The sequence below is a fragment of the Rattus norvegicus genome, chromosome 3 (genome assembly GCF_021556685.1).
Source record: "Rattus norvegicus strain SHRSP/BbbUtx chromosome 3, alternate assembly SHRSP_T2T, whole genome shotgun sequence".
Taxonomy (NCBI): domain Eukaryota; kingdom Metazoa; phylum Chordata; class Mammalia; order Rodentia; family Muridae; genus Rattus; species Rattus norvegicus.
The window spans coordinates 51,053,117-51,075,587 of record NC_141536.1 but is presented as its reverse complement, the minus strand read 5'-3'; the positions used below and the strand labels follow the sequence as shown (position 1 = coordinate 51,075,587).

The window sequence follows — 22,471 nt, the reverse complement described above, 5'->3', positions numbered from 1 at the left end:
TTCATCCTCTCAGTCCTGTGGAGAGCAAATGAGGTCTTTCAAAAAGGCAGAAGGTATGTATGTCCACCTGCCTGTTCTTCTTCAGATAAAACTAAAATCTGCTCCCATTCACAAATGTACAGCCTGAAATGGGCAAAAATCTCACTTAAAAATGATATGAATTTTCACCACAATCTACATAAGTTATAAAATAATGAATTGAGAAAAGCATGTTTATGCCTTTAGATCTTCATTTGTAAAATTCTCCTTTCCTCTCTCTGTGATACAATACATGCTTTCTACAGTTGCTGGCACCAAAATCTTACATCAACTTCACCGAGTAAACTCCTGGTATCCACAGGACTGTACTCCAACTAAAGGGTCCAAGGCAGAATTGCTTTCTGTGCTGTTTTCCTGGGAGGCATCTGTGTTCTTCTGGTTACAGCCCTCCATTTTCACATCTCTTTCTCTTCCTCCCTTTCATCTGACTCCCCTGAACTTTCTTTTTAAAAAGCAAGCAAACTGTTAATCCAGTATTATATGGTACGATATTGCCTTCTCAAGAGTCTTAACCATATTGGCAAATCTCCTGTCATATCAGGGCTTTGGGAATTAAGATGTAAACATCCTTGGGGGGTGATCATTCTAGCTAGCCTGCTATCAGCATCAGTGTTATTACATAAACCTGAGTGGAAAATAAGATCAACTGCATCCACAAATCGTCGTGAAGTGGAACCTTTTGGGTGGGGTTCTTTCTGCTTCTAAGTGTGTTAACTCATAGTATATTGAACCATTTGATGATTTTTTTTATTAGTACATGGGGAGGTGGCCATATGTAGCATAGCACAGTTGTGGAGGTGAAAAACAAAAAACATAACAAAAACAAACAAACAAAAATAAACAAGTTGCTAGAGTTGATTCTCTTGATTTACCATTTAGGTTCTGGGAATCCAATTCAGAACATGACCCTTGCGGCAAGCTCTTCTACACACTAAGCCATTTTGTTAGCTCCCATTTCTTTCTTTTTCTTTCTTCCCTCTGCATTCCCCCCCCTCCCTCCCACCCTCCCTCCCTCCCTCCCTCCCTCCTTCCCCCTCTCTCCCTCCCCCTCCCTCCCTTTCTCTCTCTCTCTCTCCATCTCTTTCTCTCTCTCCCTCCCTTTCTCTCTCTCTCCATCTCTTTCTCTCTCCCTCCCCCTCCCTCCCTCTCTCTCCCTCTCTCTCCCTCCCTTTCTCTCTCTCTCTCTCTCTCTCTCTCTCTCTCTCCATCTCTTTCTCTCTCTCTCTCTCCCTCCCTCCCCCCCTCTCTCTCTCTTTCTCTCTCTCCCTCTCTTTCTCTCTCTCTCTCCCTCCCTCCCTCCTTCCCTCCTTTCCCACCCCCCTCTCTCTGTCAATTCCATCATTAAACTCACTAGGCAGAGCCGAGTTGGGTAAATTCTCAGGCCATGCAAGTGTAGTCAGACCCAGCTCACAGGCAGGCGGTCATAGCTGAATGGATGACACTTGACATGGTCAGATAAATGGCAAAGCTCAGCAGGAACACATAAAGCAAATGCTTGTTGTCTAGAGAAACTAAGTTTGAGGTAGGCTGTGACAATGCAAATTGTGATAGATTACATTGCACTGAAGAATGTATTATTCTTCCTAAGATTTATAGTCTTATGACATATTCTTAGAACTCCAAAAAAAGCTCCCTTAAATTTACATTCCACATTATTTATTTGTAGTGGTACACTTTGAATTTGTATTGATAAGTTATAGTCTGTCTACACACATAAATATTTAGTTTTAAAGTCAGTTTATATTTCTTTGTGTATTTTACAAATTCTAGGCTAAGGTTGTACATATCTGAAAATTCCTAATATAGCAAAAATAAAATCATTTTAAGAACTCCTTTTTATTTTTTATTGTTTTATATTAAGGGAGACTTTTAAAATAAGATTCTGCAACACAGGAAAAATGTAAAGAATTGATATTTCTCTTTAATAATCTTTCATGTTTATAGAAAATAATATAATCTAGGGAAATCATATTAAGCTTATCTGAGTTCTTTATTATATTTGCTTACCGAAAATACCACTCTAAACCAAAGTACACTCAAATTTACACTTAAATAAATATGACACATTCTCTCAGTTTGATGAAATGTTTGAAAAATATGAATATATACATGTAGTGTGTATGTCATTTTTGCATGTGTGTATGTATATTATTCCAAACATTTGAAATTTTATATATTTTATTATACTGCAAAAAGTCCTTGCAATTTTAAAACCAAGTGCCTATACTCAGAGCATTTTTCTGTAACAAAGCAAAAGTGAAATTAATTGTTTCTTATTGTTGAATAATTTTCTAGCTGTAAACAGTTTTCTGTATTTGAAATTACTTCTAGTCCTCACATTCAATGTTATAAATATTGAAGCACTTTCTCCACATCATTATTCTAAGACTTTCCATAAATATATGTCAGAGTTATGAAGTAGCAAAAATTTTTGCATGATTTATGCAAATAAAAATTATCTCATTACATTGTAATGACACCTAATAATATAAGGTGTTGATAGGAAGGGAAGAAAGGACCTACAGAGACTAAGCGTGAATTGCATGTTTATAATCACTATGGAAACGATGAAGTATCTAATTTCAGATTTAGTTGGACTAAAATCGTGCTCACATGCCTAAAACCGCATCAAAACGTTTCGCTGATGGAAAACAATTTAATTCTTAATTGATTATCTTTTTCCTTCCTCACAACACACATTTTTTAAGCAATTTGTTGATAGAATTTGTTGTGAAAGAAAATTTTGCTAACACTTTTACTAGTTCTTATGTAATGACTTTAAAATGTGTGCCTGCTGTGGACAAAAAGATTGTAAAGGCAGAACTAATGCATCATAAAGTTATACAAATAATAAATTATGAGACAGCACCCTAGAATAGTTTAAATATGTCATATAATAGGTATTAAATAAATCACAATTTTCAAGAAAATAGTGATGTTTATGTATTTAATTTTTGCTATAATTATGTTTGAATACACATGTAGCAAGCCACATACTATGGTGAATAGTAGTGCTCTCATATTTTTGCCAGTTGCTTCATTTCTCTATTGCTAAGTAGCTGCAAGTTATCCATATTAGAACAGACTCTACAATTAAAATTGGTGTGTGTACAATTGTTCTACAATTGGCCCCTTTTTTATTAATTAGCCTAGGGATATGCCTTGGATTGTTTCATTAAAATCAACATTGAACGAACATTTTGTTGCTTTGTCAAGTTTATGAAGAGAAAGTGAATAACACTATAAAAATATATCTGGATGTATCCAAGTTTCTTGTCATTCAACTAATAGAATTGCCAAAGTACAAACAAAAGGGAACAAAACTGTAGGAATATCATGTTATAAAGAAAATCTTCATATTGGGTTTGAGCATGTTGCTCCAGTTCTGAGAGATCCGATACTGTCAATGTAACCTCACAAATGTATCTTCCTATCATTTAATCATTAAATATATTATGTATTTGATTTTTAAGGAGCATAGACTATTACATAAGTACCGATAAGAGAACTGGGATCAGGGACTGTGGAGACAGTTCAGTGTGTTGGGCAGTGGTTCTCAACCTTCCTAACGCTGTGTCCCTTTTAGTTCTTCATGTTGTGCTGACCCCCAACCATAAATTTTATTTTGTTGCTACTTCATAACTGTTATGAATCATAACATAAGTATCTGATATGCAAGATATTTGATATGTAGACCCTGATGGTGTTGTGACCTACTGGTTGAGAACCACTGCAATAGACTCCTATCCACAGAAGCATAAGAGCCTTTGTGTACCTGCTTGTAAGTTAGAGGCAAGTACAAGTGGATCCTGGTGATGACTGTCTAATTAGCAAGCTCCTTGGTAGACAATTCCTGAGAAATGTGACCCAAGCTAGACTTCTGATCTTCTTATAAATGAGTACATGCATGCATGTATATGTGTGTGTGGGTGGGTGGGTGTGGGTGGGTGTGGGTGTGTGTGAAAAAGAGAAAATAGGAATATTATTGTATTTATATAATTATGTTTAAGTAAAAGTAGGATTGTAACAGCATGACAAATATCCTCAAATTAAACCTCAAAGACAAAGCATGGGGTTTACTTCTTGATGAGACACCAATATGACATGCATATTATTAATTAAATTCTATTGTAATTTATCTCCTGTGCAGACTTTCACATGTGTTCTATTTTTTAGTAATTTAGGCTCAAATAATATTTGTTTTACTTGACCATGGAAGTAGAGAATGTGGTCATTGTTCAAAACACTGATGATCCTATTTTCTGTCTTTGATTAAAGACCCCTTTAAGTAATAGTCATTTCATATGGACATGGCAAAGGATCATAATCAACAATGAATGATTGTCAAGTATGTGAAGAAATTCAAACTCAGTATTTAGTAGCATGAGAATATAATGCATAATTTTCTATGATTTGAAAACCATAAAGTATTTGATTAAAACTTTTATGCTTGTATGGTCAAATGTTATTCTGTTTCAGAAACAAATTACAGGTTTGGGGATGGAAATCTAATTGGAGTTTCAAAGCCTTCATTCATTTCACATTGCACCATCACTAATAAGTCCTTTGGGATGGCAAAACATTTTTCCCTAAATTATTCCTTTGGCATATTCTGAGATTGTTATTCAGAAAAATGGCAGACTTTTGCAGACATAGACATGACCCTAGGAAAATGTCCTGTAGTAAAAATAAGTTTTTATCTATCTATAATAAGTAGCAGATGCAGGCAATTCTCACTGGTAGACCTTGTCTGTCTAAGGAAATTTTTTCATGGAGTCTGACACCTGGCTTGGGAAGGGATGAATACAGGCAGTCATCTGATGATGTTTACACATAATAGACATTGACTACATACTAGACCAATGACTACTCTTCATTTCCCCTCTCAGCCTAGCATACCTCACTCTACATAGTTGCCAGTACTATTGAGCCCTTGTTCTTTTGCAGTCAACCTGCTATTTCCGGTTCAAGTCCCAAGGCCTCCTTTGAGCGTCCTTCTTCATGTGTGACTTCCGTGCTTATACACATGATAAATTTTGTTTTCTGCTAATCTATTGCCATTTTTCTTTCCACAGACGAAACTTTAAGAAAACTTTAACAGAAAAAGGAAACGTTTTCAAACATTCCCTCACAGCACTTCTTAAGATTGATATCATTGTTGGATGTTTGAGACACAACAAATGGTTAGAAATTTCCCTTGCTTTCAAGGAACTCATAACCTACTTGTGAAAACCAGACACACACACACACACACACACACACACACACACACACACACACACACACACACACACAAAGAACTACCAGCACAACATGTATCAGAATTGATTTTGCGGGAGTGGAATGGGGTCACGTCCCCAATGACACAACTATAGAGAAGTCAATAACAGAAGATGCCAAGCTTCAAAGCTACTATATGGTGTTACTCAGACAGCTAGCTAGGGTTCAGGTAAAGGGGAAAACAAAAAGCAGTTAGGGGTATATGCCAGCCTAAGCAAACCTCTAGATTTGCTAACTGCAATTCTGAATCAATGGCTTCTTACCTTTCGGACATGTTCAACTGGTCCAGCTGGGTTCATTCCACTCTTAGGAGACTCAAATATACTCCTCAGCTCATCCAAGGCAATGGAAAAGCGTTCAATCCTGCGCCGGCCAGTCAGGGAATCCTCCTTCAGTACTTCAGGCTGTCCACAGTCCCTGAGTTTGTCACTCTGGTCCTCAGGAACTCCATCTTCGGGCTCTCCACTCAATTCCTCTTCCTTTGTGCTTCCAGATGGACTTGTTGGGTCTGGAGGGTCAAGTGTTGAAAGCATCTCTCCTTCAGGTTCAAGCAAGTGGCTTTCCTTAAGCTGGAAGAGCTTGTACCGACTGCCTCCAGGATAGCTTTCATTTCTCTGGTAGTCGCTAGATTCCCACTTCTGCCTCAGAAGATTCAATGACCCCTTCTGTATGGGGAAAGTAGATGGCTCCACATTGTCCTGAAATGTCAAAAAAAAATTGTTCATAATAAGTTCACTACAAGTCCACACGTCAGTTGTGATCAAATACAACTTTCAAGACACTTGACTTGGTAAATGCCATGACAATCAACCACAATTCACAAAGATTGAGAGGAATAGTTAACATAGACATGGCCAGGTGACCATAAAGAGACAGGATGGCTGGAGAGATGGCTCAGCGGTTAAGAGCACTGACTGCTCTTCCAGAGGTCCTGAGTTCCATTCCCAGCAACCACATGTTGGCTCACAACCATCTGCAATGGGATTTTGTGTGTCTGAAGATAGCTACAGTGAAAACACACACACACACACACACACACACACACACACACACACACACACATGATTCTAAAACAACAAAAACACATGCATAAGACTAGGGAGACAAAATTTCCTTCCTATTCCTTCTATGCAAAATCAGCCTTGTAAATTCATTGTTGAATAAATTCTAAGAAAAGGGTCATTTATGAAAGAGGCAATGAAGCAGAAGGGGCTGTTTCCCATGTGTAACAGCATAATATTTCTTTTCAATTATTGGTTTTTGCAAACCTCTTACTTCAGAAGCAACGGACCAATATCTTATTGTTATTAAACCTTAGGTGTAAGGCAAACACTTGGATAATTGCTTTATATGTGTATCCATTTTGTTTCCCCAAATTATGATGCACAAATTACTTGTTACTATTATTAGTGGGTTGCAGATATAGAATTTGTATTGAATAATTTGCTCACATCCTCAATGGCCAAGCCTGAATTTGAAATTTATCTGTGTAATTCTAGAATCTCTTCTTGATACCACTGGGATTCAATGTCACCCTTTGCTTTTAAATGTCTAATTGTGAAGCTCATTTGAACAGGACTTTGTTTCTGAGTTTTATGGTGACAAGTAAAAATTCAAATGGAAAAGTATATTCTTACCATAAAACACACCACCTCTCACACACATGTAGAAGAAGATAAATTATGGCCAGCAAAAGTTACAACCTACCATGAATCCTGTCATTTCAATATAAATAGCTCTTTTTCCAACCTAGATTCTGCATTGCAAATTTAGGGCTTTTAAAAAATAAATTTTCTCTAGAAAGATCTTGCATTTTTCCAGTAAAAGTGTCAGCAAAGTGGTATACAATACTATTTAGAGTTAGCTTTGGAAGTATCTCAAAAAGTCATCTAATTTAATGGCTATGGATTTCTTTTGGATGTTGCTCTCTCATTTTGGAAAAATACTTGATGTATCATACTAACTGCCCATATTAGATTAACAAATGTGTGTAGAAGAATCTAACTTTGTTTTCATTAAGTAATATTTTCTCTTACTATGTTAAAAGCTTGATAATGTTTTGATTTGCTTTCCTCCATATGAAACAAAGTTTGCTAAGCACTGAATGGGTTTAAGGGTAAACTTGGCACTACTTCAAAGCTTGATACATACCGCAGATACCCACTGCCAAGGTAGCATTCACTAACTTTGTGACCTTAAAAAGCTTCATTGGATAAATAAAATGATGTTCATAAAACATCAAATGGTATCACTCAGCTCCCTTTGGACAAACTTTTTCTTTCTCTCCCTACCACCTACTCTCTCCAGCCTGTGGTACACAGTGCTCTACATTCAATTTTGGCCAGCACAACAGTATGATGATGATGATGATGATGATGACGATGATGATGATGACGATGATGATGATGACGATGATGATGGTGATGGTGATGGTGATGGTGGTGATGGTGGTGATGATGATGACGATGATGATGTTCATTACACAGTGAGTCTCTATAGATAATTATGGTATACTGAATATTATGAATTAGTGATTTTGTATGTTTTTATTACAAAGTAATAAAGTAAACATTTGGAGAGATAGGTATGTATAATTTGAATTGTAAAAACTTTATACATGCAACACTACATGGTAGTCCAAGAACAGGTATTTTATATATTGTTTTATACTTAATTGACCACCTCTAGAAAGCTGTATATTATATTCCTCAATTGTGTTATTAATTTCTGTCACTACCTCTAACTCTACATTTTGTAAAACATCATTTTAATTACTAAAATATTTACACTGCTTATGAGTACCCTAGACTTCAATATTGGGAAAAGAGAGATGTTTAAAGACATAAATTCTTAGACAAAAACAGATTGGAAATTTTGGCTACAAAAATATCACTAATTAATATATTTGTCTTAGTCACTTCTGAATGTCTGAATAAAACAGTGGCACCATGGAAGACCTGAATATCTGTCTCAGAAGCTAGCCAGCAAATGACAAGACTTCTACCAACAAGATTTGTAATCTGTGTCTTGTCTGTAAATACAGGAGCAATAGAAAGCATCTTATTAGCATGGTTTTGTGAGGCAGTGTCACGGCTGGTGGAAGTAAACATATCTGGTCATTTAATATAAAGATTATGTCTGATTCATATTTGCACAGTTAGAAAAGCTGAACGAGAAAACAACACAAAATAAAACAAAACTCCAAGAAGAAAACAAACCAACAAAGCAGAGAAGAAATGTACCTTCTCTTAGAGCAAACGGGTCCTAGTGATTTAAACTTATTTGCTCATCTAGCTCTGCATGACGATGGAAGACCCTGTGCCTTTCAATGCCTCCCAATAAACATACTTAGAGACCCACGCCAGGAATTGTATGTGAAACAAGCACAAGAACTTTCCAAAGTAAAGGTTCATGGTCCCTAGGCAGCCACAAAACTGAGAAACAATATGGCGGCAAGATTTCCTGCATTTTCTTTTCTTCACCTAGCTAGCATTGTTTTGTCCGAATCATCAATAACGTAAAAGCGTTAAGAGGAGAACATCAAGAACGTTTCGCATACAAAAAGAGCACCCTTTGCACTGACAAAAATCAAAACAAATTAAGAAAACGGGAATCTACAAGAAAAGAAATATGTATCATGTGGGACTGCTCAGCCCAGGGGAAATGATTTGCATAATATGCACCTAATTTTCTCAACTGCCGTCAATGTTGGGGGCTGTGTCCTACATTCTTACTCTTTCTTGACTCTTCTCATATTTCTAAGTCCAGAGAACACAAGGAGGGCAAGAAATGCTTGAACCATTAATTTCGATATGTTCTCCATTAACTTTCTCTTCAGAATTTCATGCATGTATAGGAAATATTGTGATAACTTCTCTTTGCTGCCTTGTATCTTCATTCCACCACAATCAAACTCCTCCTCACAGTCCCTTCCTTAGACTCATATCTTTGGTCGGATTTAGAACTCATTTTGTTTAACCAAAGCTGTCTGCGTGGCAACTGCTTAGGCACTATTCAGTGGAGATTTGTAGAGTCGCGGGTGCTTGTATTCAGGAGGCAGTGACTCACCCTCTCTTAGGATCAGGTATTAACCAATAGTTTTAATGTGAGCCCCAGGGCCTACTGATATGCTCCTCCACTCATACCCAAGTATCGATGGATCCATACTTGTGTAGATACAGTACAGACTTCCTTAGTTGTGAGAGGTCATGATGGTTTCGGTTCTCCAGAAGACACACTTCACAACACTTCTCCCATCTTGTGTTCTTTGTTCCATTAGTACAGATACCTGCATATCCCGATTGTTTGCCGCTCTACTCACAATAGCTAGGGGATGGAACAGCCTATATGCCCATTGATAGGGGAAAGGATAATAAAAATATAAACATAATGGAATTTTTTTCAGCTGTAGAAATGAATTTTTTTTATTTTTAAGGTAATTGAAACTGGAAAAATTATATTGAGTTTGGTAACATGACATAGATAAATGTTGCATGTTCTCTTTCAATGTGGATTCTACATTTGAATCTGCATTTCTATGTGCCAGGAAACTAACAAACCAATAAAGTAGAAGGTGGATAATAGGTGGAGGTTGCTTTAAGGCATGGGAGTACTAGAATATGGGCAAACTGGTTGTAGATAAGGGGCGAACTGTGGATGAAAATGTATAAGAAGAAAGCAGGGCATAGTGGGACCAGGGAGAGGAGTGTTAACAAGACAAAGGAGAAATGAATACGCCATCTAAAAACTTATTTCATAACCAAATAAAGGAATATTGTTTGTCAATTTTTCTTCTTAAAATATGAGTTTGAAGAGAGATTCCTGACATGGCTGGGAAAAGCTTCCAACTGTGTGGGTCACAACAAATAATGATTCTGACACCAGGATAGTTCCTTATGAATTAGTTATTTGACAAAGAGGCATCAGAGTCTCCCCCAAAAGCTCTTATCACTCCTCTTGGTCACCCAACACAACTGGGTGATAAACCATACCACAGAAGACAACATAGAGCCTGGTCAATAAGCCTCTTTCAATAAGAGAAATCAAGCTGGCACTGAACTGTAAACTTCCTCACTGCCTGGTAACTTTCCTGGTTCTGGGAGGTGCTATGCATGGTACTGAGATGAAGGGGCATCAGAGATCTTAAACAGCTACAAGCCCTAAGAACTAAGAGACCAATATAGCATGATTTTTATTTTCATGTGATAACTCGGGATACATTGATAACATCAAAGACTTCCGAGAAGGCCATTCTGAGCTTTTGTTTCACCAGGTAGGTAGGGAGCAAACATCTCTTCATTCCCTACTTATGTCAGAGGACACATCTTTATACCCAACAACTAATGGTGATGGAGACTCCATTCTCTTGGTGGTCACATGGAAAACATTTAAAATGGTGTTTCCTGTGCTCAGTTATACAGGGATGCTAAATGATCAACAGTGGGGTTTTGAACCCCTGCCAGTTCAACAGTAATTGGGCACTCCTCTGGGGAGTATAGGGAGACTGGCTTCTATCCTGGGCAATTAAGAGAAAAAACAAACAAACAAACAAAAAACCCAGACCTCCAGCTCACTTTGCCAGAAGCTGCATAAGCTATTGGTTCTGAAGGCCTTTTGTCTAAACAATTCCAATTACCAAATACTAATTTCATGCTCTACATGTAGTCTAACCTATAGCTACTACTACTACTACTACTACTGCTGCTGCTGCTGCTGCTGCTGCTGCTGCTGCTGCTGCTGCTGCTACTACTACTACTGCTACTACTAGTTCTACTACTACTACTACTACTACTACTACTACTACTACTACTACACACACACACACACACACACACACACTCACACTTTTATCCTGATTAACATTTTATTAATTTTTTGCACTTAGCAAACTGTGTGACATGTTTTTTCCGACTGAATGCAGATTACCACAAGGCTCTCTCTAAATAAGAGATGTTTGTTCTCTAGTTTCAACAGCAAGTCATGATGACCTTTGTCGCTGGACTTGTCAATAATAATTCATGAACCTGCTCTCTTATTGCTGATTGTGTTCAAGCGTGAAGTGAAATTAAGAAAATTCTTCATTCTAGAGGCTCGATAACAATTACAAGCCCTACGGAGGGCAGCATGTCTCGCACTGGCTCTGCTGGACACTAGTATTAAGCACTATTATTCAGAAAACAATGTGGAAAAGATTACATGGAAAAGAGAGTTTAAGACACTTAACATACCCATCTTAGAAAATTATAAGGTACACGTCCTTGCAAAATGCTATGAAAAGTCTTTCAAAATATAAAAAGTCTAAGTAATTCAAAGTTGTTCCAAACTTATTGGGCCAGATATCTATGAAATGGATGCTCCATTGCTTTCTTAGATTCTATCTTCTATCAGAGCTATGTTGATAAATACTGATGGAAATAAAAATTCACTAATTATAAAAAACAATTCCAGTTTCCTGTTCCAAATGTATATGCAATGTATATTACATATTAACACAAATATATATTATTCATTTTACTTAGTCATTATTATAGCGAGGTCTGAGTAAAAAAAAAAAAACAATGTTAACCATTATCATGTTCAACACTTTTAGGTATTTTTATTTTACTAAAGTCTAAAAATTTTTAAAGATCACATTATAAATTGAAACTTATGTAATATAAATATTACACACATACACATATACACACACATGTGAGAAGAGATGAGAATCAGGTAGAATACTCTTTTGTGAGAGCAGCCGGTTACTTTTAGCATCCCTTTCTTTTCTATTCTGGCACACATAAAAATTCATATGACCTTTTTCTCTTCAGCCATTGGCATTGAGTTGGTTATTATGAGTCCTGTCCAGTCAGCCACATGAACAATGACCAAGAAGATCAGTATGTGAATTTACGTTGTCTTTGTCAATGCAAGTGTCTTTACCTAGTTACACTATAAGAGTTGACATACTGAGCCTGAAGATTGACCAGTGTGGTATGAAAATAGATATTGCAGTAAAAATATGTGCTTTTTAGCATACCACATAAAGCATATACATTATTTCGTTTTTGTTTTTGTTTTTTTTTTGTTGTTGTTGTTTATTTTTTATCTCCCCAGGAGACTCCTGGGTGACTTTATTTTTTTTTCATATTTTACTGGTAATTTTATTTCTAATTCAAATATATCCTCCTTCCCAGTTTCCCCTCTACAAAGTCCCTATCCCCTTTCCTCACCCCTGCCTCTATGAGTGTGTTCTCCCACCCACCCACCCACTCCTGCCTCAGCACCCTAACATTCCCCTATGTTGGGTCATAGAGCCTCTCCACAGGACCAAGGGGCACCTCTCCCACTGATGGCAGATAAGGCAGTCCGCTGCTACATATCCAGTTGGAGCCATGAGTTCCCCCAATATGTACTCTGTGGTTTGATGTTTAGTCCCTGGGAGCTCTGGGGTATCTGGTTGGTTGATATTGTTCTGATACTAAGTGAATGAACCTTGTAGCTTTCTTCTCTCCTATGTCTCTTTGTGCCTTTATCTCTTAAATGTTTATGTGTATAGTTGCAAGCCTGCATGCAAACATGAGCACAGTGTGCCTGTTCTCTTGAAGGCCAGATGAGGATACAGGATTTCATAAACCCATGAGAAGCTTCATTTTCCTGATCTTCCGGCATCACTTAGATATGCTTCTGCTTTTGATTCAAAATATAATGCATTTAGAGAAGCATTCCTGGTTCCTCAATGCTTTCATAGGTCACTAGTTAATCTTCACTGGACAGAAAATGACAATTGTGCTTTCACATGTGTTTAGGTTTCTATTTTATTAGTTCTGAAGCATTCAAAGTTCTGAATACGAGGATCATGTCAGTTTCTGTCGAGAAGTTTACCTTTGACCTGAAACATAGTGTCTGGAATGAAGTGGGAGCTCAGGTAAATATTTAGACAGATAAACAGGTAAGTGCTCTAATGCTTCACCCTTAGATTTTACACAAATCAACAACAATTGACAGAAGGATTTGTTTTCTTATGCTAAACTCACAGTGAGATACAATAGTCTCTTGTAATTAAGTAAAACTCACAAGATATTTTTGGACAGTCTGAACTAAATACGTTTCTAATAAGCACCTGATATGACTTTTAAGAATGTTGTTTTGGAATGTAGGCTTTGAGAAGCATGGAAATGGTAGTGATGGCTCATGATGTACAGAGATATAATCCGTCAATATTTGGGAAATACATGTAAGCTGGCATTCACATTAGGATTCCAAACACTGCATGTCATGTTGCTGCCAAGTGATTGTTTGTCTTATGAGAAAGAGCAGCAGGTCTGCCAAGGGAAAACTTTTAACTGAGAAAATAGTAGCTTTGTCTTCAACCAAAATGGCAGCGAGTGAAGATTGGGTTCATTCTGGTAGTCTACACCTTGTAATGTATGTAATTTTAGGGATTCTCTCCTGGCTTGAGTTTAACACTGACCTTATTTTTAACCAAAATATTTCTGGCAGGTTTGAGAACCATTGCATGAAACAAAGACAATGATGTTTCTGTTTGTCATTTTGTATAGAAAACTAATACAGTTTTTAGAATAAATAAAAATTATCAAGTGGTTTTCCTATCCACTTAAACTCATAAAGTCAAATTCTAAACAACCTTCATGGATAGTCTCAAATAATAGATTTAATAAGACTTCTTTCAAGTCATAACTTGTATGTCATGTATTTAAGGACACACCTTTGTTTTACTTTTCCATTAACACCGAGTTGACAAGTTGAAAGCATAGTTATGTAAACATTTTAAAATCTCAGAAATACACAATTATCACAAAATTATACGAAGTGATGTTTTGAACAGCATGATTAATGTTAACAATAGCAAAATCCTAGGGCTGGAGAGATAACTCAGTGGTTACAAGTTCATGTTATTCTTCCTGACTACCTGTTAATTCTCTTTTCAACACTGCATAGGACACAGCTGCCTGGAACTCCAGTTCCAAGAGATATGATGACCTCTTCTGGCATCTGCATGTGGGAACATGTACAGAAATATGAAAAAAATAAAACTTTCCAAAGTCAAAAGTTTCAAAGTCCTGAATCATTTGTTAGTCTTCATTCCAAAATAAGAATACAGACACCAAAGTGCTAGATTAGTGAAAGATTTTTTTATATGTAGATTCATCTTACAGACCTTTATCATCATTAGCCATAAAAGATTCCTAAGGTTCAGCTGAGGGGATCAATTCATAAACTGTGTCCTGAGCATTCAATGAGTCACACGGCTTGCAGCATAATCAGAGGTCTCTTTCAATTCTGAGCACTCAGAGTAGTTGACTCACGATTACCCATAACCCGAGCTCCATGGAAATCAAACATTGTTTTCTGGTCTCTGTGTTTACCTGCATGCTTCTGGCATTCACAGAATATGCACACACACACACACACACACACACACACACACACACACACACAGAGACACACATAGACACACATAGATACACACACATACAAATAAAAAATAAAATAGTGTATAAAGAATTTTTGAGGCCATTAGAAATATTAATTGTAAAAACAACACAGAAATATTAAAAAAATATATGGATATCATTAGAGCAAAATGCTTACAAAGAAACGTATTTCACTATTTCAAAACATATGAACATGTTTAGGAGCTGAAAGAGTTTTTTAAAAACGATACTAGGTGTGTTTGCCATTCAGATTTAAGGTAATTTATCTTCCTGTACTCGCCCCCAAATTATATAAATACTTTCACCAGTAACATTAGTTTAAACTGTTTTCTTATGTGAGGGGAAAAGAAATATGAAAATTATTCATTTTCCAGTTTGTTTTTACATTTCCCACTAGCCACTGGAATATTCATAGCATCAGATTCCAATATTCTCATTTTTCACTAAGCAGAGAGTGGCCACCGAAGGTAACTAAAAACCTAGAGTCAGTTTACTGCAGCCATGTCTGTGTTAAGTTACAGTACTAGAAAGCTCTCTGGAACCAGCATGGGCTGCTGCTCCCTTTCCTTCATGTTGTTTCTATGCAATGGTGCCAGCGTCTGATGACAAGCGATGACAAGTTTTGTTGCTCTGAGAAGGTGGCACTCTGTGGCCAAGTAAGCAGTCTGAGCGTACAGCAGGAAAGAATGCAGAGTCGAGCTTCAAGAACTTGGAAAGTGACTGGCACATGTCCCTGGTGGTTTCCTAGGAGACGTTTGCTGAAATTCACAGGCAGCCTCCCTCTGCAGCAGGCTGGGAGAGGGCCTAAGGAGGATGTCAAACTCTGTTTTACTCTCTGCAGTAATTTAAACTGGGCTTTGAAATAGAGCATGCCGCAGTGTCTGGATTGCACGTCTGGGCTGTTTATAGAATAATTTCAATTAGAAATCGATTTACTTTAGTTTTTCATGACAAAACCAAGAAATGCCTTTTTAAATTCTCATTGTTTGCACTGTTTTCCTTCCTTTCCCAGCATGCATAGGTCAGAGCATTTCTCAGTAAGCCCTTTACATATTACTATAATGTTAACTTTCAGATATTTTATTTAGCGTTTTTCTTAAAATAAAAACACTTAATGCCCATTACAAGAATGTGGGAACATTTTTACCCAAATAAAACATCTGTCAACTTGAGGATCAACGACATCAGCATGAAAAGAAAGCTGTCCTTGGGTAGACCTTTTCTACTTTGATAGCTGTAGCCCATATCTACAAGAGGAAAATATGTGTGCAGTATAACTCTGAGCCCTTTTAAAATGCTAACTAATGGTCCTAAGCAGTGACAGCTTGTAAGGAGATTGCGAGGCACCATGGCATTAGCAAGCTGCCATTTCAAACTACAGAACGAGAGGTTTCCAAAAACCTGCAAAATTTATGTTGCCATTAAGACACACACTCTGCCAGGCAAAGCTGCAGTTTCAGGAACGGAGGAGGCAACCAGGGCTCATGGAACTGCATCAACCCAGGCACTTTCAGCCATGCTAGAATACCAAGTAGTAATTGTGCCATATCAGCTTATGTTACATTTTGTTGTTTTGTTTGCATCTATTATTATCAAGCACTTGGTATTTTATTGTGACCAAGAAGTTTTCAGAGATAACAGCATTTGTCTTACAAAGAAAAGAACTCCAAAGACAACACTTAAGAAAAATGTTAAAAAAAAAACAAAAACAAAAACAAATGAGCTGATCTTTTAAAAGAGAAAGCTTTTATAAATTTTGGCAGACAGTTGGTGAGCATTGACTTGACAAGAATGTGAGAGCAATGAATTAAGAGTTTCAAGGACATTTCCGATATTAAAAAAATGAATTAAATATTTAAATTTTGGAAGATAGTTGCTGAGCATTTACCTGACAAGAATGTGAGAGAAATGAGTTAATAGTTACAAGGACATCTCCAATATTTAAAAAGTGAATTAAATATTTAAAACTAATATTGCAAATTCCGCCTGTTTTTCTGACTCCTCCAAGTTCAGCAAGGCAGATGTTCTAGGATGGTTTTTCCCTGCTAAGACTGTCTCTACCGGCACATTATTCATTTGCCTCTAGTAAGGTGCATGCATAATTCATACGCATGGAGGAAAAGACAGGAGCAGTGCACCTGTTTATTTTACTTTCTTTTATCTCCTCATTCACATTTATTAAGGGAATTGGCTAAGGCACCTTCTTGCTACAACAAATCATTAAGAAGAGTTTATGGAGGAATATTTACAATAAGCTTATCTTACCGCCATGTCCTCCTCTGTCAAGTCTCAGTCCAATGACTCAGCTACCACAGTCACGTATCCATGAAAGAAAACCACAGATCTGACAGTTCTTCAACCCGCTGATGTCGTCTAACTAATGGACATCAGGCATGATGGACATACGTCGGTAGATAGCCGTTACAAGACACCAAATCTGTCATAGGCAGCCCTGGGAGCTACATTATTTAGTAAGTTATGGAAGGGAGAAGTGTGTCCTCGACCATAACCCCTGCTTGCACTGGATGCTCGGCTTACACGGTTACCAGGTAAAGGCTGATTGAAGCAGCTTTTGTTTCTAAAACAAAAACCACAACCAAAACCAATCCCTGGTACAACGACCCACCTTGGCATCTTGAGAACTTCTTCGTGGTTTGTGGATACTTCATATTTAATAAAATAAGATATTGGTTTAATGTGACCTAGATGATTCAAGCAGGATGATCAGATAATAATAATAATAATAATAATAATAATAATAATAATAATAATAATAATAATAATAACTTTAATTTAGGGCAAAACTAATGTCTTGTCACACCGAGAACTTTTATCACACTCACTTAGAGAGCACCTCTATAGGGAAATAATTCAAGGTTTCAGGCATGACTCTCAAGGTCAGTGATAAAAAAAAGATTACAATATTCTGGAGATTGATGTGAAATCTACCTAGAGAAAATAGGATAAATTCCATTTTAAAGGACTTGAGATCTGGTGAGTTGCCTTGTTCTTTACTGTACACAAGCATCAAGTGAAATGTCAGCCAAAGATTCCCTTGTCCCCACCTGGTGAATTTCATATGCAGCAGGTTAGGACGTAGTCTGTGAATATGCTTCCTTTAAGCGACATAGGTAATTCTAATGCCCAGCACCTGTAAATGCTATAATGTAAAGAGTAAACATCGCCACATTGACATAAAGGTAAAGGAACATGAGAAGACAAAATAGCAGCCACTACTTCAACACTTGCTGCTTATCTAGGCTACCATGCTAAGCCATAATTAAATGCTTATAAACTGCATATAAAATAAGAAATAAGTTTGAGCAAGGTCTTGGAGAAAATGGGAATAGTGTTTCACTTAGAATGGAAATTAGGGTAATTTATTTGGAGAACAAGGGAAATCCTCAAATAAATAAACAGAAGAAAATGCTCCAGAAATCCTACTTCTTACTTGAAAATTGAATGTAAGATCATACACACACACACACACACACACAAACACACATTTTTTGCAGCATTGATCACAATAAGCAAAAAAGTCAAAATCCCAAATATCTACTGATGGATGTGGAGACAATCTCGGTGTCCTCTAATTTCTCTCTAGTATATATACGTGCCCAGTCTCCTGCCTAGCCTCTAATGGAGACCATGACGCTCACTAAGCACCCTGTTTATGACTGATGCCAAGAGTTCTAATTTATATGGTTTGCTGGAAGTTATTTGTCACTACCTGGAAGCTATGTTAAGTAATTGGTACAGTTATATTCTACTTAGAGTAAGATTTCTTTTTTTACATAAATGAATTCGGCGTGATAAATAAATTTAATATGATATGTGATAAATACATTTAATATATCTTCGCTCATACACATTTAACCAATGGATTTTATACATAAGCAGAACTATTCATCATGGAATTAAATGAGAAGTTTATTCTGTCTTCAAAGTATTATATTCTGAAGTCTAATTTGAGGGTTTAAATTATAGAGTAGCTTTGATATGACTTTTAAGAAGTATTTAAATGTGATAAGAAGACGGCACAATGCAGCTTTTTTTTTTAAATAACTAGGTCACATTTAGAGCTTAATATTCTGATGTGTTGTAATATTTTGCAGGAATTTAAGAAAAAAGTGGATAATAATGAATGCAAGTTTTTTTTGTTTTTGGGGTTTTTTTTTTGTTTGTTTGTTTTTGTTTTTGTTTTTGTTTTTTTTTAGTTTAAAAGGGTTTATCCATTCAGTAATTTTAGAGAAACAAAATGCAGTAGCCTCGGGTAACTTTCCACAAGAAATATGTCTGTATTCTGTCAGGAGGTAGAGGTAATTTCACATGATGTAGAAAGAAAATGCGGTTTTATGACTTTATCCTTTCATGTGCTTCTATTAGTAACTACCTTTAGTCACCTATGAATGAGCCCCGCTTAGAAAACCGGACAAAGAGACCTGTTAGTGTAAGCATGACTATGCCATACAGGAAGTTATAACAGAGCCAGTTTTTCTGATGACTTTTCTTATGAAAATGTTATTGTGAAAGCCAAGTCATCAGAGGCAACAGTGCCTTGGAAGCATCAAGCTTCTCTGCTTCACCTTATGCTCGTCTCTGACTCTGTGTTAAATTTACGGTAGTAAAGTCAGTCACCATAGTTAAAGGCATGAGAAACTACAATGTCCTGGTGACTCCGCCGTCATCCTACTGCTCCAGAACTGTGCTGACCTAGAGACCCTGGAAATAGAAGAGGTGAGTGTAATGAAATCAGATCTGCCATCTACCTAATGAATCAGTCCATTAGGTATCATTTATTCCTGAGCCCAAATGATTCTTCCCACAAGAAGAGTTAGTATACCCCTTTCACCTACAAAGACCCAAGACATATAATGCAATGAAAACACCATGATCGAAGTTAGATAAGTGCATTTTAAAATAAAAGACACAAGTTCCTGAGTAGGAAGTCAGAAATATGAAGTAATATTAAAATATCAAACAACTTAGTAAAGAGAAAGCTTTGATTTTAAAGAAAATATTGAGGAACCGTAACATGTATTGAGTGTTTTGAAAACGTTGGAGGGCCTGAATCAGTATGTTGTCCTTCTATCATAGACACTCCTATTCCTGAGAGGAGGTAGGAAACAGACAAAGAGAGCTAATTTTGAAAAAAGAATCAGTATATACAAGACAGTAATAGGGTATTTCTCTAGACAGCAGCTGAGAAAAAGGCTTTCACTACATACTAATGCTGACTAATTTGTATTTGCTGGCTTTAGAAGTTACACTAGGCTTACCCTAAAACTGATCTGATCACAAGGATACTCTAAATGATGGCTGCTCAGTTTGATGGACGTCTAAGATTTTTCTCAACCCTAAAATGAGTAACACCATATATTTGTATCAGAGCCTAAGTATAAACTATATATCTTACCGCAAAATTAACCAATAGCTATAACTATTCTCGAGCATCTGTTGGGTAGGTTTTGTGCTTTTTACTAAGCTTTGCCTTAAATAGTTCATGCGACCACTGTTATGCATATTTGATCTAGGGAAGCACTGTATGGAAAAGTGTAAACTCTAATATACTGAACGTACAACCAATGCCTTTTATGGAAGTGTCTTAATGACACGCTTTTATAGCAGTGTCTTTAAAACAGTTAACCTAAAAAAATTCCATTTGATTCCTGGATTTACTTCTCAGACAATATATTCATAAAACAGTTTCTCCATACTGGGCTGGGGTGTGCTGACAGGAGACGCACATTTTCCCTAATGATTCTTTCATTGTTGACTGACATACTCTAGTTGAGAACCAGCTTGTTTTGGAAAAAGGCCCTCTGTTAGTTCAATAAATCCTGTGTACTCTGACTTCCAGGTTCTTACAGTTTGATGGGAAAAAAATCCAATAATCTAGTCTCCAACTGTCATGCAATAAACTTTTGTTGCTCTGGCAAGGTACTATAGAGGTATACATCTGACTTTTCTATTGGTTCACATTCGAGCATTTCTTATTTTTTCTGACTAATTTGCTTTGTTTTATGGTCCTGACCATTTTGTCCATTTGTATGTATATTGCCTGTATGCCTGGTGCCCACAGAGGACAGAACATATTGGAGGCCCTGGAACAAGAAGGATATAAAATAGTTATGAAGTCCTACATGGGTGATGGGAACTAAGTCCTGGTCCTCTGTAAGAATAACTAGTGCTTTTAACCACCGAGTCATCTCTCCAGCCACGTAGAAATTTGTCTTACACAAATAATGAAATATTGTTGTAAATCTTTCTATTTAGCTGTTCTTTGTCTGAGGATTGTACACGATCACACAATCTTTCTTCCACAAGACAAAAGGAAACTTTACATATTTGAAGAAACTTGTAAGGAGCTTTAAATTATCAGCTCTCCAAGCAAGCATTCCAAGTTTACCTAGGACAAATGCTCTTACAGATGTCCCAGTAATAACAATTATGATATATCTATAAACTGCGATCAGGATTAGTCATGCATTCTCTTAGAACACTACAGCTAGGTCACTTGCTTTTTGTTGTTGATGTTTTCTTTAGTAGACTGATAAACCTTGATAAAGAGTTAAAATTTCCATTCACCTGCAGTCTCCTAAAAGTTTCACCAGACCAAACAAATTAAACTTAATTAAACATAAAAATAGGGTTTCCGAATATAAGGTAAGTAAATATTCGGTATCAGAAAATTTGAGATTATAGCAATTAGAGTGGCTCGTATAGATTCTTTCGCAATTTCTTTTTTTTTCATAAGATCACACCCTAACTGAAGTTATTTTCTAACTGCAAAGTACATTGCAATATATTGGAGTGATGCACAAAATATTTAACAGCTAGTCTTGATGGGTAAGAACTTAGGGGTGAAAAAGTCATTTCATTCCTCTTCAACATGTCCAAGGAAATTATTTTCCTCATCAGATTCTGAACATTCAAGGACTTCACATCTTTCCATGACATCACACTCCTCCCACTCCACTCGCTAAATGCATGAAAACAGTAAAGAAAAATTATCAGTACCGCCAATGTCCACTATAACACAAATCATCTCCCATGCAAACTCCCTTACACTTTATGCAATATGGATCTCACACTTCGATGAACCTAAGAATTTTTCATGATGTTTTAGAAACTATATGTTACTACGTTCTGTGATCAGAGATTCTGAGATCAATTATAGAAGAATTTTTTTTTCAGGTCTACAGGTAGAAGCTGTGGTCTCTAGTGAGATTCTTTGAATAGAGCTGTCACAGAAGCAATTAAGAACATATACAGTTAGAACTCACCAGAAATCATGCTGCCTCTTGATCTTGAACTCTCGGCACTCAGACTCAGAACTCTTAGTGGAAACGAAATGCATTATTTAATTCACCGGCCTTTGGTGATTTCACTCTGACAAACTGAGCTGAGGCAATCTTCACTGCAATTGTTTCAAGGACGTAGGCCAAGTTACCATTCTGCAAAGCAAAACAGAGTTACGAGGGAAAGTGTTAATTATCAATTGTAATTCAAATAATGCCTGTCCTGTAAAAGCACAGTTCCCTGAGTTAGAAGGGCAGGCCGGCTGTAAAGCCTGGTGAAGAATGTGTTTGTGTCACACTTTTATTTGTAAAAGATTTTCAAATCCTTTAGTTTGGAAACCTTTATTTCAATAGGCTGTCAGAGCATTTTGTTTTGTATCTAGGTCTTTAAATGAGTGCCATAAACAAGAAATC

The 22,471-nt window shown here is 36.7% G+C and overlaps 1 protein-coding gene across 1 annotated transcript in view; it reads right to left on the bottom strand.

The window, feature by feature from the left end:
* Window positions 1-22,126, bottom strand: part of LOC147995491 (uncharacterized) — a 209,174-nt gene extending 187,048 nt beyond the window's left edge. The window contains exons 1-2 of the mRNA XM_087655030.1: window positions 22,043-22,126; window positions 5,583-6,017 (exon numbers count right to left, since the gene is read on the bottom strand). Coding sequence (XP_087511156.1) covers window positions 5,583-5,852 — 270 coding nt within the window. The 5' untranslated portion in view covers window positions 5,853-6,017; window positions 22,043-22,126. The remainder of the gene's footprint in view (window positions 1-5,582; window positions 6,018-22,042) is intronic.
* Between the last annotated feature and the right edge of the window lie 345 nt (window positions 22,127-22,471).